The 13,609-nt window shown below is 41.4% G+C and overlaps 1 protein-coding gene across 1 annotated transcript in view; it reads right to left on the bottom strand.

The window, feature by feature from the left end:
- Positions 1-786: 786 nt before the first annotated feature.
- Positions 787-13,609, bottom strand: part of c1qtnf4 (C1q and TNF related 4) — a 51,277-nt gene continuing 38,454 nt past the window's right edge. The window contains exons 2-3 of the mRNA XM_085358025.1: positions 2,666-3,027; positions 787-1,593 (exon numbers count right to left, since the gene is read on the bottom strand). Of these exons, the coding sequence (XP_085214151.1) occupies positions 787-1,593; positions 2,666-3,027 (1,169 nt within the window). The remainder of the gene's footprint in view (positions 1,594-2,665; positions 3,028-13,609) is intronic.

Raw genomic sequence — 13,609 nt, 5'->3', positions numbered from 1 at the left:
ATCAAGCGGCAACGAGCAGCAGCCTCGTCTAAAAAAGAAGCTAACAAAGCCAAATCTATGAGCCACTTGGGCCTGACAACGGAAACAACTCAGTTTCAGTGCAGCAGAAATACGCAGGTGTAGAGTTAGGTTCAGTTTTTTATCTTTGTCTTTATAGCGAGAAGTGAAACTGTCTTTTGGGGCATTTTCATTGCTGCTGTCTAAAAAATAACTTGCTGTGTTTATTGCACCGCCTTGGATTCAGTGTTTGTGAGTGACTTTCTAACAGCTGGCATTAATTATCAGATATCTGTGACCGCACATGCAGCTCGCTAACCTATCTTTGTTGCCCAACTTAGAAGTTAGCTTGCTAGCATTCCACCTTAGCAGTCCACCATATTGTCCCAATATCCATCCAATCATATAATAATCATTAACAGTATATCACAGAGCATTTCTGAATCCCACTCTGTTTTTGAGCTGTATAAAAGACATGGACGCTAACTGATGAGCTAACACAGGAGTGAGTGGGTGATAACCACTGAACTTTCATTAAAGAGTTAAATATTCACATCTGCCAACATCATATCCTGGGAAGCCACTGGCTGAACATTGATTTTGTTGTAAGCGCTGCACTCAGTCCGGGTCGCTGTGACTTTGTGAAGGAATTCATATGAAGCAGAAAGACAGCCACAAAGCAGCATTCATTTGGAGTACAGCTCCCCAGTACTTTCTGTGAAATCTGAGACTTTTCCATCTTATATGAATTCCTCCAGAAATGTTCGGTGCCTAGTCAAGGTGCTGCAGCTAGGGTTTCTTGTCTGCATATGATTGGCTGGTGGCAGTATTGGTGGTGGCGGCAGCAGGAAAATCTGGGTATACCAGGAAGCCGGTAAAAGTGATGTACTTGGCGTGGTTGCTGTAGGCACCGAATCCATCTCTCTGGTGGGAGTAGAGCCAGACTGTGTCCCCTGGTTTAAGTGACAGCATCAAACTCTGGCTTTGCAGAGCTTTCTCACCTTGGCTATCGTCATAGATCATCGCTTGCACTTCCAGGCGGTTCTTCATCAGTTTGACGGACAGTGTCTTCTGTGGCATCTTGCCCACGTTGAAGGAGAAATAGTACGCCCCGGGAATGCGGCAGGTGAACACTCCCTCTGTCACGTTGAAGTCTTCCCCTATGTTAACAAATGCAGTGTCGAAGCTCACCGGCTGGTGTTGCGGCATGCCCAGTTGGTTCACGCCCACAATGCTTTGGGTGCGCCCCACCGAGAAAGCAGATCTCTGGTCATCCTCTTCGTCCTCCTCCTCCTCTTCTTCCTCTTTCATTTGCGGCTCCTTCTCCCCATCCGTCATTCCGGGTCTGACATGATCCGTGGCCTGGTTGTCGCTCGGCAGTGGGATGTTGTCTTGCAGTGGCTGCTCGGAGTCGGCGTGCTGCTGGTGGTGATGGTGGTGCGTTTGGTAGCCGTAGACATCGGGGTACACAAGGTAACCATTGAAGGTGGTGTAGTGTCCGGTGTTGCTGTACAGCGCGTAGCGAGGGTCGCCATGGAGACGGAGCCAGACAGTGTCCCCGAACTCCAGCTGCAACATGACACTCTGGCTCTGCACCTGAGGAATGATGCAGACTGTTATGCCGGTGTAGTCATACCGAGGCCTGTTTCACATCAACAACAAACACATGATCCTGTCACACAGCCTTTCATTGGACGGAATAATCCGCTCTGATCTGATCTCATTCCCATCCCCACACAAACACACCCTCTGTGAGTGCTACCACAACCTCTGACATCATAAAAGAGCGCTGTAAATATGGGGAGAAAAAACACACATCGAGAGAGATTGATTCAATCAATTATAAGATGTCTCTATAAAGTGCCGGGGCCTGTTTAAAGGTTATTGAAGTTCCATATTTTGGGAAATCTGGTAGCTTGATTAGATTAGAAGCTTTTGCATTTTTTAAATGTGCATGAAATGCAATGATCTGCTGGGAAACCTCTGGGTCTGACATTCATGTGCATGCCACTGGAATATACCAGAAGGTGTGCATGGCTTCACCCAGTAGGAGAGCGTGCCCTCAGGACAGCTGAGGCACATGAAACAGAGCCAGAGACCCTGACCCAGTCTTCTTGATTCTGACTGAGCACTAAAAAACACAACAGATTCATGCTGGGGGATCTTAGCCCAGGACACCTTCAGTACAGTTCTCAGTGTCAGGAATTTCACTTCACAAAGCAAAGTCCCAAAGTCCCAGTGCCTGACAGATCTGCACTCGGAGCTTCTTTAACCGTGTCCTGCTGGGCCAGCTGTGTGTATAAGCACAATGTAAGGTAGATTATTTAATGTTGTGGCCAGTCAAAGTACTAACTGTGGAGCTGGAGCTCACTTCCATAAAAACCTGAAGCAGGCTCCAAAGTTAAAAAACAGTCACTTTATTATAATAAGCAGAGGTGTATTAGGGCTTGGTGCATTTCCGCTCAGTCACTGACAAGAGAGAGATACCGGGGTGTTTATTACCCACTTTGACAAGGGGATAAAAGTTTAGGTCAGTCTCATCCTCCAAGTGTAGTAATCCTAACCAGTAATACCTGCTGAACATGTAAAGCACTACTGGATTATAAGATTTGGCCGCTAGCAGCTTTCTGTACATAAAAACAAATAAGATTGAAGCTCTGAAGCGTACCTTCCTCTCCTCCCCTGCATTTTCTTCATACACAATGGCCTGCACCTCATTCCTGTTTTTCATCAGCATCACAGACAGGTCCTTATTTGGAAACTTTCCCACGGTGAAGGAAAAGTAGTAGGCTCCAGGGATACGACAGCGGAACAGACCAGACTTGGCATCAAAGTCCCCACCGATGTTGACGTAAACAGCGTCAAAGGTTACCGTCATCTTTGGTCCACCTTCCATGCTGCTGGTGCGAGCGACCGAGAAAGCTGAGCGCAGCTCTACATCATCAAGCAGACGGGCGAAACCCCACGCACTGCCCATGTGACTCAGGCACAGCAGGACAATCAACAGGCCGGCTGGGAGCAGCATCTTATCTGTAGACAGAAAGAAAGAAGGGACACGTTTACCTCAAATACAGGTTTGCAAAGTTTCAGTCACACATCTCAGAGTTTCAGTCCTAGCTGCGGTTTTTGTGACAGTCTATCATAGAAAGGTTTCCATGGATCACTTGGCAAACAGCAGTGTATAATCAATACGTGACAGGGAAGTTAGGATATGGAATTTCCCTTGCTGCCTTGTCTTACTCCATGATTCCGAGTGGGATTTAATAAATAACCCTGTTGTGTTCAATCTGCTTAAACAGCACATCAGCTCCAGCTGCCTGAAGCCTTGTGTTCATTTATCTTGCTGCTTAGTGGCTGGAACATTTGTAACGGTTGTTTCATTAATTTCCACAGCATCGTATTCGTCCCCTTCACATGATTTGATATACCAATGCTCATAGTGAACTAGCACATGGAGATAAATGGAGATAAACCAGAACCCATTTCTGTGGAGAAGAGTTGGACTAGTTTTTTTCTGTCGATGGTTTCTTAATCATCACCATGGCAACACAGTAACGTGGTGGCTAACACCACTGCCTCACACCTGAAAGTGTTTGCCTCGTACCTGTGTGAGTTCTCTCTCCATCCCTCATCTCAGAGACACGTAGTTGGTAGGATTCAGATAATTGGTGATCCTAAACTGCCCAAAGATGTGAATGTGAATGCACACACACACACACACACACACACACACACCTGTAAATGGATGGATGCTGCTTACGTGCTGTCGCAGCCTTGCTTTGCTGCTGTCACTGCCCTTGAGGCAGTCACTGACCTCCTGGATGTACCTGAGCTACTCTCACTGAGTCAGTGTTGTCGGCACACTTGAACCAGCAGAAACTTCCTGAAATTTAGCACCAACTCAAAACATCACCAGAGGCGGAGCCAGACATTTGAAACACCCGGGGCTTAGCCCTAAAGGGTAGTATGCATGTGGGATTATTATTTTAGAAATGACTGAAAGACTGAAAGATTAATAGGTTCTGTTTTGAGTTTTGTTCAAAAAAGAATGACTTCATATAGGAAAAAAATATATCACATATGCAGGACACCATAAACTAGTTTTTTAATTAAGCAGCGAGGCAGAACAAAGTCGGGCCTGTATCAAGACACGAGGACTAAACCCCAATTCAACCAGACCAAGAACTGATCTGGAATTAAAACAGGACTACAACAGTTCAAAATCAGGACTACTGAGGACTTAACCAAGACAGAACCAGAATCAGAACTAGATGATAGTAGCACTAAAAATCATCATAGACCTGCACTACACTTGTTTTTTAATTCTACCAAAGTCCACTATTTAGACTGAGAAAAGTTTATGTAATTATTTAGCCTTGTTGTGCAAACAAGCCTGCATAACTTAATATAGAATTTGAAAAATAACAAACCTAAAAAGAAACACTAGGTACAAGATACATGAGTACCTATGATACGGTGATACTTTTGGTAAACAACCATTTGACTAACATGTGTGTCTCACCTGCTCTTGTTCCACCTCTGTTCTGTCCTCATTCTCCTCCATCTCCCTCTCTGCTCCTCTCTCTCCCTCTTTGTGCTGACAATCATCAAATATACAGTTGAAACCAGATATTTACACACTCTTCAGATAAAAACACTTTTTTAATTGTAACATCAAATCAGACTAAATGTTTATTTTTTTAGATTGATAAATATAAAAAACATTTGTTAATTTTAAGAGTAAAGAGATAAACTGTCTGTATTTCTTAATTGCAAATGGCACCAAATTGTATTCAAAATTGAGCCACACTTATGGAGCTCCACAGTTCTTTTCCTGGTGTTTTGGCTTATATGCATCCACAGCTGTGCCACCAATTTACTCACATGGACTCTGCTAACCTATCAGAAGCTTCTTCAGCTCAGAATGGAATCGTCTGGAGTTTTCTTATTAATTAACAATAAACTTAGTGTACATGTACTCCTAAATTTGATGAAAGTGATAAAAAATAGAAGCTCTGTCTCTCTTTATTCTGACATTTAACTAATTCAAAAGATATTTCAATATTTATCCAAAACAAAACAAGTTTACTCTAAATTGATGTTGTACAGTAAAAAAATGTTCTTGTGTTTTCCATAAAGTGTATGTAAATATCTGGTTTAAACTGTGAATATACTGCTGTGTATTGAAATTCCTCTTGTTTTGCATAGAAATATACTGAACAACATACAAAGCATAATATATAAAATAACATTTACCTGAGTTTTTTCTTTGAAAGAAGCCTCTAATGTCCATTCTTATATTTCAGTACATAACTGAAACCGATTTAGTCGGGGAGGGTAAGAACTGAAAATATGAAATAAACACACGTAAGCTAAGACTCTAAAAAAATAGCATTTGTTCTGCTTTTCATTTCGCCATTTGTTGATTCACTTGAAGAGCAAGTAACGTAATATTGGTCAAGTGATCAGTTTGATATCAATCTTTCGTGGTTCACCGTCATATTTACATTATTTGTACGGTACGAATGATTTGCTTTGGTACCTGGTCAAACTTAAGCTCTCCTTAGTATGGCTAGCTCCGTTTCTCCAACAGCGCACACAGGCAGCAGCTGCCCCGCCCTCTCGCTCAGTCGCTTAGTGCCTGAGCTCGGATCATACCAATATCAGGGGGGATTCACGCACAGTCGTAAATTCCCTCAGTGTGCACTATGTGCTTCGAATATTGTGTGTACTTTTTGTTTTATACAGTTGTCAGCCAGGCATCTAACTATGAAAAAATTGCACTCCAAAAGACCCCGGGCTTCTGACAAAACAACCCGGGCTTAAGCCCAGTAAGCCACCCTCACGCTCCGCCCCTGAACATCACCTGACAAAAATGTCCATCGTAGAGAATTATGGACAATAATAAATAACTGAGCTTCAACTGTTAAGCAAAGGCCATTTACTGCATATGAAAGATGACATTGCTCCATCAAGCTGAGCTTTTTGTCCACTGCCATCTAGATCAGTTTTAAAAACCAAGCCGAATTTTTGGCCTGTCTTAGAAGCTGAGGAACACTTCACTCTCATATGGTAGCAACTCGTCTGTCACAGCACGACTGCCTGACACAAGCTCTGAATCACACCCTGTGTTTTTATCCTTTATAATTTACAAAATAAATATAATCTTGCCTTCAGTAACACTGTTACTGTAATAAGTGGACAAACCTGGAGAAGCCAAAGCATCACTTTCTTGTCGACTTCATTACAATCAGGTTTTCTTCTGCAGTCAGAGAAGCTGCCCCTTCCTGGTCATGACAGACCGTGCAGTCATTTCAGCCACATCTGTCATTTGCACAGTGGAGGCACATATTTGTATCAACATTAGAACCACACTGGACAAACCCGACCCCCATACAGTGGAGCAACTACACATTTGCACATCAAAAACGACAACAAAAAAAGCTTTTCAATGAAAGAAAAACACGCAGTCCCAGAGCAGGGTTTGAATCACTCAAGCAGTTCGTGCTCAGTAAAGGAGGTATTGTGTTCTTTATTAGCAGCGACAAGCGCTTTCATTGTCTTATTGTCCTCCCCCAGTGAACCAACAGGAAGTAGACACACACACACACACACACACACACACACACACACACACACACACACACACACACACACACACACACACACACACACAGGTGGAGCTGCAGGGCTCTGAAAGCTTGTCAGAACAAAAGGACGAGGCTTAACATGTAAGGAGCAGAGACTCGGGGGAGTGGTCTCCATGTTCAGCACAGCGAATACATGATCACCACCTTAGTTTTACATTTGGACTTATTACATATAACAACCATCCACTCACAAAACAAACAATGCAGAACGTTAGAGAATATGAAGAAAATTAGATGCAGTTGTGTCAACAATATGCTTCAGTATTTCACACAATCAGAAGAATCTGAACTCTAATTCAAATTGTGAGCAGACGGTGGAGTTTTATGACAAGTGACAGTGAGGTATCAGAAGGTTTATATAGTCATAAACCCTGTCACACACTTCCCCCCCCCAAAATCAATACTTGAGTCACCTGATGCTGCTACTGGCTCTCTGTACTGTAGCTGTGATTGCTCTCATAGCGAGGGTGCTGCTGTGCTCTTAAGGTTCTGGTGTTATACTCCCTCCCAGGCCCTCACGTAGGTACCATTCATTTATTTTAAACACTATAGCTGATAAAAAAATAAAACAATAAACATGAAACTCATTAAATGAAACATTTAGAGATAAGTGGTTAATCCATACTGTCAGATTCATTTTTTACACTGTGACATATCTCAGTTATTGTTTTATTTTGCAAATGTTGACAGATTATATAAGTGCAGGATGTGGAGCTGGTTAGTTTGCAGCATTGTTGTAAAGTTTCCTCTAGATTTGGCTGTGGTTTCCATGGTAACTGTTAGGTTAGGTCAAGGTCAGTTTGAACTGGAATGACTGACGGTCCTGCTCCATGAAGAAATTGAGTGCAGTGTATCTTACAAGACAAATTAAAAGTGAGTAACATTTCCCGACCACACTGCAGGTTTCTCCCGTCTCACAGGTTATTTTTGCAGAGGAAGGCACTCTGGACTTCTGGATGCTGCTTATTTTGTTAAACCAAATGTCTGCATATTTTTATATCATATTTTATGATGGATCTTTTACTGGTGACCTGACAAGGCTAATCTGCCTACCAACCCAGACGACAGCATTGCACATATGTTCAGCATCACAACTGCAGAAAGCTGGCATGCTGTGGAAAATACAAATAGAAACAGAATGCAAAGATTTTATTTACAGTAGAACACAGACAGCAAATCAAATGTTTCAATTGAGAAAATGTACCATTTCAGTTAGAAAATAGGTGCTTTTGATTTTGTTGACAGCAACACATCTGAAGCTGGGCCATGTTTACGAACGTGTAGCATCCCTTCTACTGACGACAGTCCGTAAACATCTGGGAAAATCAGGGATACCGGCTGCTTTTGGGAGACGAATGTCGACTCGTTCTTTTCTGATTCTTGACTGGATCTTCTTTGCCGTGTCTTTCATTTCATAATGCTCCAAATATTTTTTATTGGTGAACGGTCTGGGCTGCAGGCAGCTCAGTTACCCCGCCATGCTGTTGTAAAAATTGCAGTGTGCAGTTTTTGTCTTTGTCCTGCTGACATAGACAAGGCTGTATGTACCTTTAGCATTGATGCTGCCTCTCCAGATCCAGTTCCACAGGCACTAACACACCTGATTATCATCACAGATGAAGGCTGCTGAACTTGTACTGATTATAAACTGTCCATCTCCTCTTCAGTCCAGATAACGCAAAATAATAAAAAAGTGTGTGACCACAGAACAGTTTTCCACTTTGCTCCAGTCAGCTTACAGTTTGGCGCAGAGACGACAGCAGTGTTTCAGCAGTGCTCACACATGCATGATGCAGATTTGTGGGCAAACATAGACAGTGATTTCTAGAAGTGTTCCTGAGCCCATGCAGAGATTTCCATGACAGAATCCCTTTAGTACAGTTCCACCCGAGGGCCAGACTATCATTCTTAGAGTCTCACACACTTTTGGTCACATTATATTCCACTGCATTATGTTTTAATTTACACTCTTACACAGTGTTCTTGTTCTTTTGGAAATGGTTTTATGAACTGCATGTTTTTACTTGGGTTAAATGCACAAGCTTAGACGCACAGACTAACATTCACTGTCAAACCAAACACAGTAAACACACCATTACTTTGTGCAACACTTTTGCAGTAGTGTAACAGGTTTGCATGCCTAACTGGTGAGAAAAGTGGAAACTATAAGACTTAAAACAGGTTCATACATACAGGCTGCATGTACACAGCACACACACTGACTGGGGATAACGTTTTGACTCCTTAAGCTTGTCCAGTTTTCTAACACATTAACTTTGAGGACACAAAGGTCATGTCCTCCCCAAAAGAAGGGAACAGAATGAAGAGATAATCAGCGTTATTCACTTCACATGCATGAAATCATGATGTTATGGCTGATCGGTGTATATAACTTATATGAAGCAGGAAATAGGTCCGTATATTTTGTTCTGCTGGGATTTTTACTGGCTGTTATTGATTAGAATTTGTTCTCATGACAAACCGGCATTGTGGCGTCTTACCTCATCTAATGTGCAAAGTGTTGTATATTATATGGTTCTCTATAACTTGTAATCTTTGAAAGTTATTTACTGGTGAAACTAAATGTTCTTCTTGTATGGCTATACTAAATCGACCTCTTTAAATGGAAACTAATTATAGTGGTTAATTGTACTTAAGGCACCGAGGCACAACTGATCACTTCTGTGTGATTACTCGTCCCATTGCAGCAGAGAGAGAAATCTTTTCTGAGAAAGCAAATAGTGCTGCAGATATCATAATTTTCCTTTATGAATCATAACAGTCTTAAAAAAGCAGATGATGCAGTAGTTAGTCTTGTTCACATAATGGCACCTTACATTAAAAAAATAGTGTTTGTCTATGTAATGGCAGCAGTTTTAACTAGTCATGTTGATTCTCCGCAGAGAGACGCTTCGGGTTCAAACAGTAATAAAAGAACAGATCAAACAAACTTCCTCCATAATGAGCACCCATGGGAGTAAAGCACAGAGCGAAGCAACAGAACGGGATGGAGCTGAGTAAGTCCATTCAAGAATAAAGAGTACATGGTGATACTTTTTCAAAAAATGTAACTAACGAGCCTCTTTCTAGTGCCCTGCACAGTTCTATAGTTAAAATGCACCTCAGGTGCATATTTCTCTTTGGCTGACTTTCTTGAAGTTTAGTGTTAACATTATTATGCGCGGAGCATTGTAATTGTGTGGTTACAATTATCTGATTGTACAAGCTTTTTTAGTATGCATAACACAACAATATCTGTTACACACTGAGTGTGTTTGACTATGTGCTGCTCAGTGTGTGCTGCAGTGAATATTCTTCATTTTAACCAGAAACAAACAGAAAAACACTAAATGGCTATGCTAGCTGTACTGAGGTGTAGCTAACAATGCTGCAAAGCACTACTTTGAGCTGAACATATGCTAACATATGTTCACTGATTATGCTAACACGTCGATGTTAAAGTAGACCTACTGCTGTTTCTGTCATGTAAAAGTGTATGACGGTCATATGGACAACACAGTGGTGCTAGCACAGTAATCCCTGTTGGCCAAAAGCCCCTTTAAGCATGTTAACTGCCTGAGCATGGTAGCATGCTAACATTTGCTATACAGCATGATGAGTAGCATACCACGACATTTGATTAGTTGTTGTAGTTTTACTCAGTAGCAGGGTGTCCGGTGATTACTGCAGTAATAAAATGACATAATGTATTAAGGTTAAAAATAAATAATACTAATGTAAGTACCGCAAGCCCAGAGGTCTGTAAACAATAAGCACTGCAAGTAAGATGAAGTATTGGCTCAGATACGAGTTATCTGCCATCTGGCAACAAAACGCCTGAAGATAGGGGCTGCTGCCTGCAGAGGCTCAGTCATCACGGGATAGCTGACTTTCATATTTGTTCACTCTGCTGTTAATTGTGTTTCTAATTTCTTGCTTCCCCACAGGCCGAGACAGACTGTGCAGAATTGGTGAAGCTGCTAATATTAAATAGGCTCCAAGTCACAGGCAATTTGTTATCTATCAGTCAGAAGTGTAAGTTCAATAAGTTATTGGATCATAATATAGATGTGTATATGTTCTGAAACCAAACCTGTAACAATAAATTAATAATTTGTGGAAATTACTTTAGTGTTATGTTACTGAAATATATTTTTGTTATTCTTGAAGCTCAACAGCTTCACAAGTTAATTACCTCGTTGGAGTGTACTCTTGTTTCAAGAGGACAACAGCTCTGTTTAACCCTCCTGCAAATAAAACCATATGTTAACTTAATGTGACTGCTAGCACTCGGCTGTGATGGCCAATACAGAGACTGAGGGAAGCCATCAGACTAACATCAGCTGTGACAGATATAATATGAGGAAATGTATCAGCTAATGAATTTGACTGCCATGAATCTTATTTACTATTTCTTTTTACTAGTTACTTATCTCCAAATGTCTGTTCATACGTCGATTTCTATATTTAACTGGGCTGAAGCCAGAATTCCCTTTTTGAACAGCTTACGAGTCCAGCAGCTTCTTCTGAGGGGAATACTGAGTAGTCTGAGCAGACTGGGAGATCCCGTTATGGTCCCAGTGAGTCCTGGATATGTTCCTTTTAACAAAAGACGTCTGTTCTTCCATGTGCCAGAGGATTTACTATGTACTGGAGTAAAACATCTCCTACCCTCATTCCCCTTAAATACTGTTTGTGTTTTCTGGCTTTTTGTCTCAGGGCAACAACAGAAGTAGGCCAGAGCTGTGTTTACATACACTGTAGAATCAGGTGGAACTGAACACATGAAAAACAAATTACAATAAGCAAAAAACAAACAAACAAACATGTAAATGCTGCCATCAAACTGCCTCTTTTGTCTTGCCTTCAGACTGCTCAGTAGTTTATCTGTAGTTGTCCAGATATTCGGTGAGTTCTTAAACTCCATGGTATGCAAATATCCGTGTCAGTACTAGCTGTTTCAAAGTGCCAGGAAACATGTTCTGGGAAAATCCACGGGGACTGATTCATTACTCAGTTCGCCAACCAACCGGATGTACGAGTTGGCGCTGCCGCGATACACCTAATCCACCGTGCCTACATCCATCTGGACAGGACAGGAGGGGCTGTCCAAATGATGCTCTTTGATTTCTCCAGTGTCTTCAGCACATTTCAAAATGTCCTGAACAGTGTTGGGTGTAATGCGTACTGTAATTAAATTACTTTTCCACTGAAAAAGTAGAGTAACTAATTACTGTTCATTTTTAGGTATTTTAATTACAGTTACTTACAATGTACTTACAACGTAGAAGTAAGCTCTGCTGCTTTAACACCGCTGTAGTGCAGCTGCGCGTCATTTCGCACCAGTTTGCTGCATAGTCGTATTCTAAAGCGGAAGATGTCGGACTCGGCTGAAGCGAGTGGCTGTTTTATGAAATGGACATATTCCCATCTCTTCACTTTTCTGAAACAAGCAGACAAGAACATTACAGTAAAATGTAAGCTATGTCTTGGGGAGAAAAAACTATCGGCCGCTGTTAATAGCACGAGTAATCTACTGAAGCACCTGACACGAGAGCATAGACGAACACTTCTGAGTGATCCTTGTTCATCATCCATGGATAACACCGCGACAACTCCTGCTAAGCAGGCAAAACGTGATTTTACTTCAGCAGCACAGAAAGCGTCTGAAGGTGAGCTTAAAAAATGATTGCGGGCTACATTGTGGAAGAGATGCTACCGCTGCGTACTGTAGAGTCTCCGTCTTTAAAAAAATGTATTTATTATTTAAAGAGTTTAATTTCTATTGTTTGCCCATTCAAGGTTTATAGGGATTTTAAGAAGTATTTAGTTAAATTACTTATTTAGTAATTAAGTTACTTTTCTGACACAGTAATTAGATAAGTATTTTAAATACAATATTGACTAAGTAATTAGTAATTAGTAATTAATTACTTTTTTAAAGTAACTTACCCAACACTGGTCCTGAATGACTGTCCTGCACATTGATACACCTCTTAATCCTTTCAGAGTGTTGTTTTGAAGACCTCCAGAATAGTTTTCTTATATGTATCAAAATAAAAGCATAAACTTGGATTTTTAACGCAGATGCAGAACATGAAACACTTATAGCTGAGATATTTCCTCACTGGTCAGAACTGCGTTAAACACAGATTACTGTACGCTAGCACATTCACATTTAAAACTGTGTCAGACACAGAAGTTTGGACGGCCACTGCAAGGAACTGTGTCTTATTCCCTTTTCACTCTGCCCCCTGTACACATAGGCAGTGGCATCTCATATTCAGAACAGGATCTGCAGCTACCGGATACCGGATGAGCTTTCAGAATACCTGAGAGTGGTAGACTAGTGTGTGTTCAACTATTTGCAACTGAACATCAACACACCAAATGTGCTGGAGGTACAGGATTACCTCACCTCTTCTTTCCGTTACAGTAAACACAGTGCAGATGGTAGCGGAAGAGTCAAAGTTCATTTTGCAGCTGTGGAGGCTCCAGCTGTATTTTGTACAGTCTACGACAAAATACAGACAGAAGATTTTTTGAAACTTCTTTTCCTAATGAATGTTTTCCACCTTCTTGGCATTTGGTTAACTACAAAAGCAAGTTGTGTAATTAATGTATTTGCCATAAAATACATGGAGTATGAATCATGTGCTTTTGCACTGTTGTGTTCTGCCAGTTTAACTCCAAGTCCTTCACCTTGCTGGAAAATCAACATTATCACAGAAGATGAAAGGTTGCATGCCTCAGTGACAGTCGCAGCAATCTTATCAAAAGAGCTCTGATCCTAGAGGGGATCAATCACTGTCTGTACGGGACTCCCCACCACTCAGCTGAGTGATAAAGCAGCAGCACAGAGCTGGTTGTGTGTCTGTTCACTGTATACACAGCATGAGTGTTACAGAGCTGCTGTATTTTCTGATGGCTAAAACACAAAACACAAAGCATCCTGCATTTGA

Source organism: Diplotaxodon limnothrissa, linkage group LG1 (assembly GCF_057381915.1).
Source record: "Diplotaxodon limnothrissa isolate DT_005_m linkage group LG1, D_limnothrissa_male_GT1.1, whole genome shotgun sequence".
NCBI classification, from domain to species: Eukaryota; Metazoa; Chordata; class Actinopteri; order Cichliformes; family Cichlidae; genus Diplotaxodon; species Diplotaxodon limnothrissa.
Note: the sequence above shows the minus strand (reverse complement) of the source record. Positions and strands in the feature narration are given on the sequence as shown.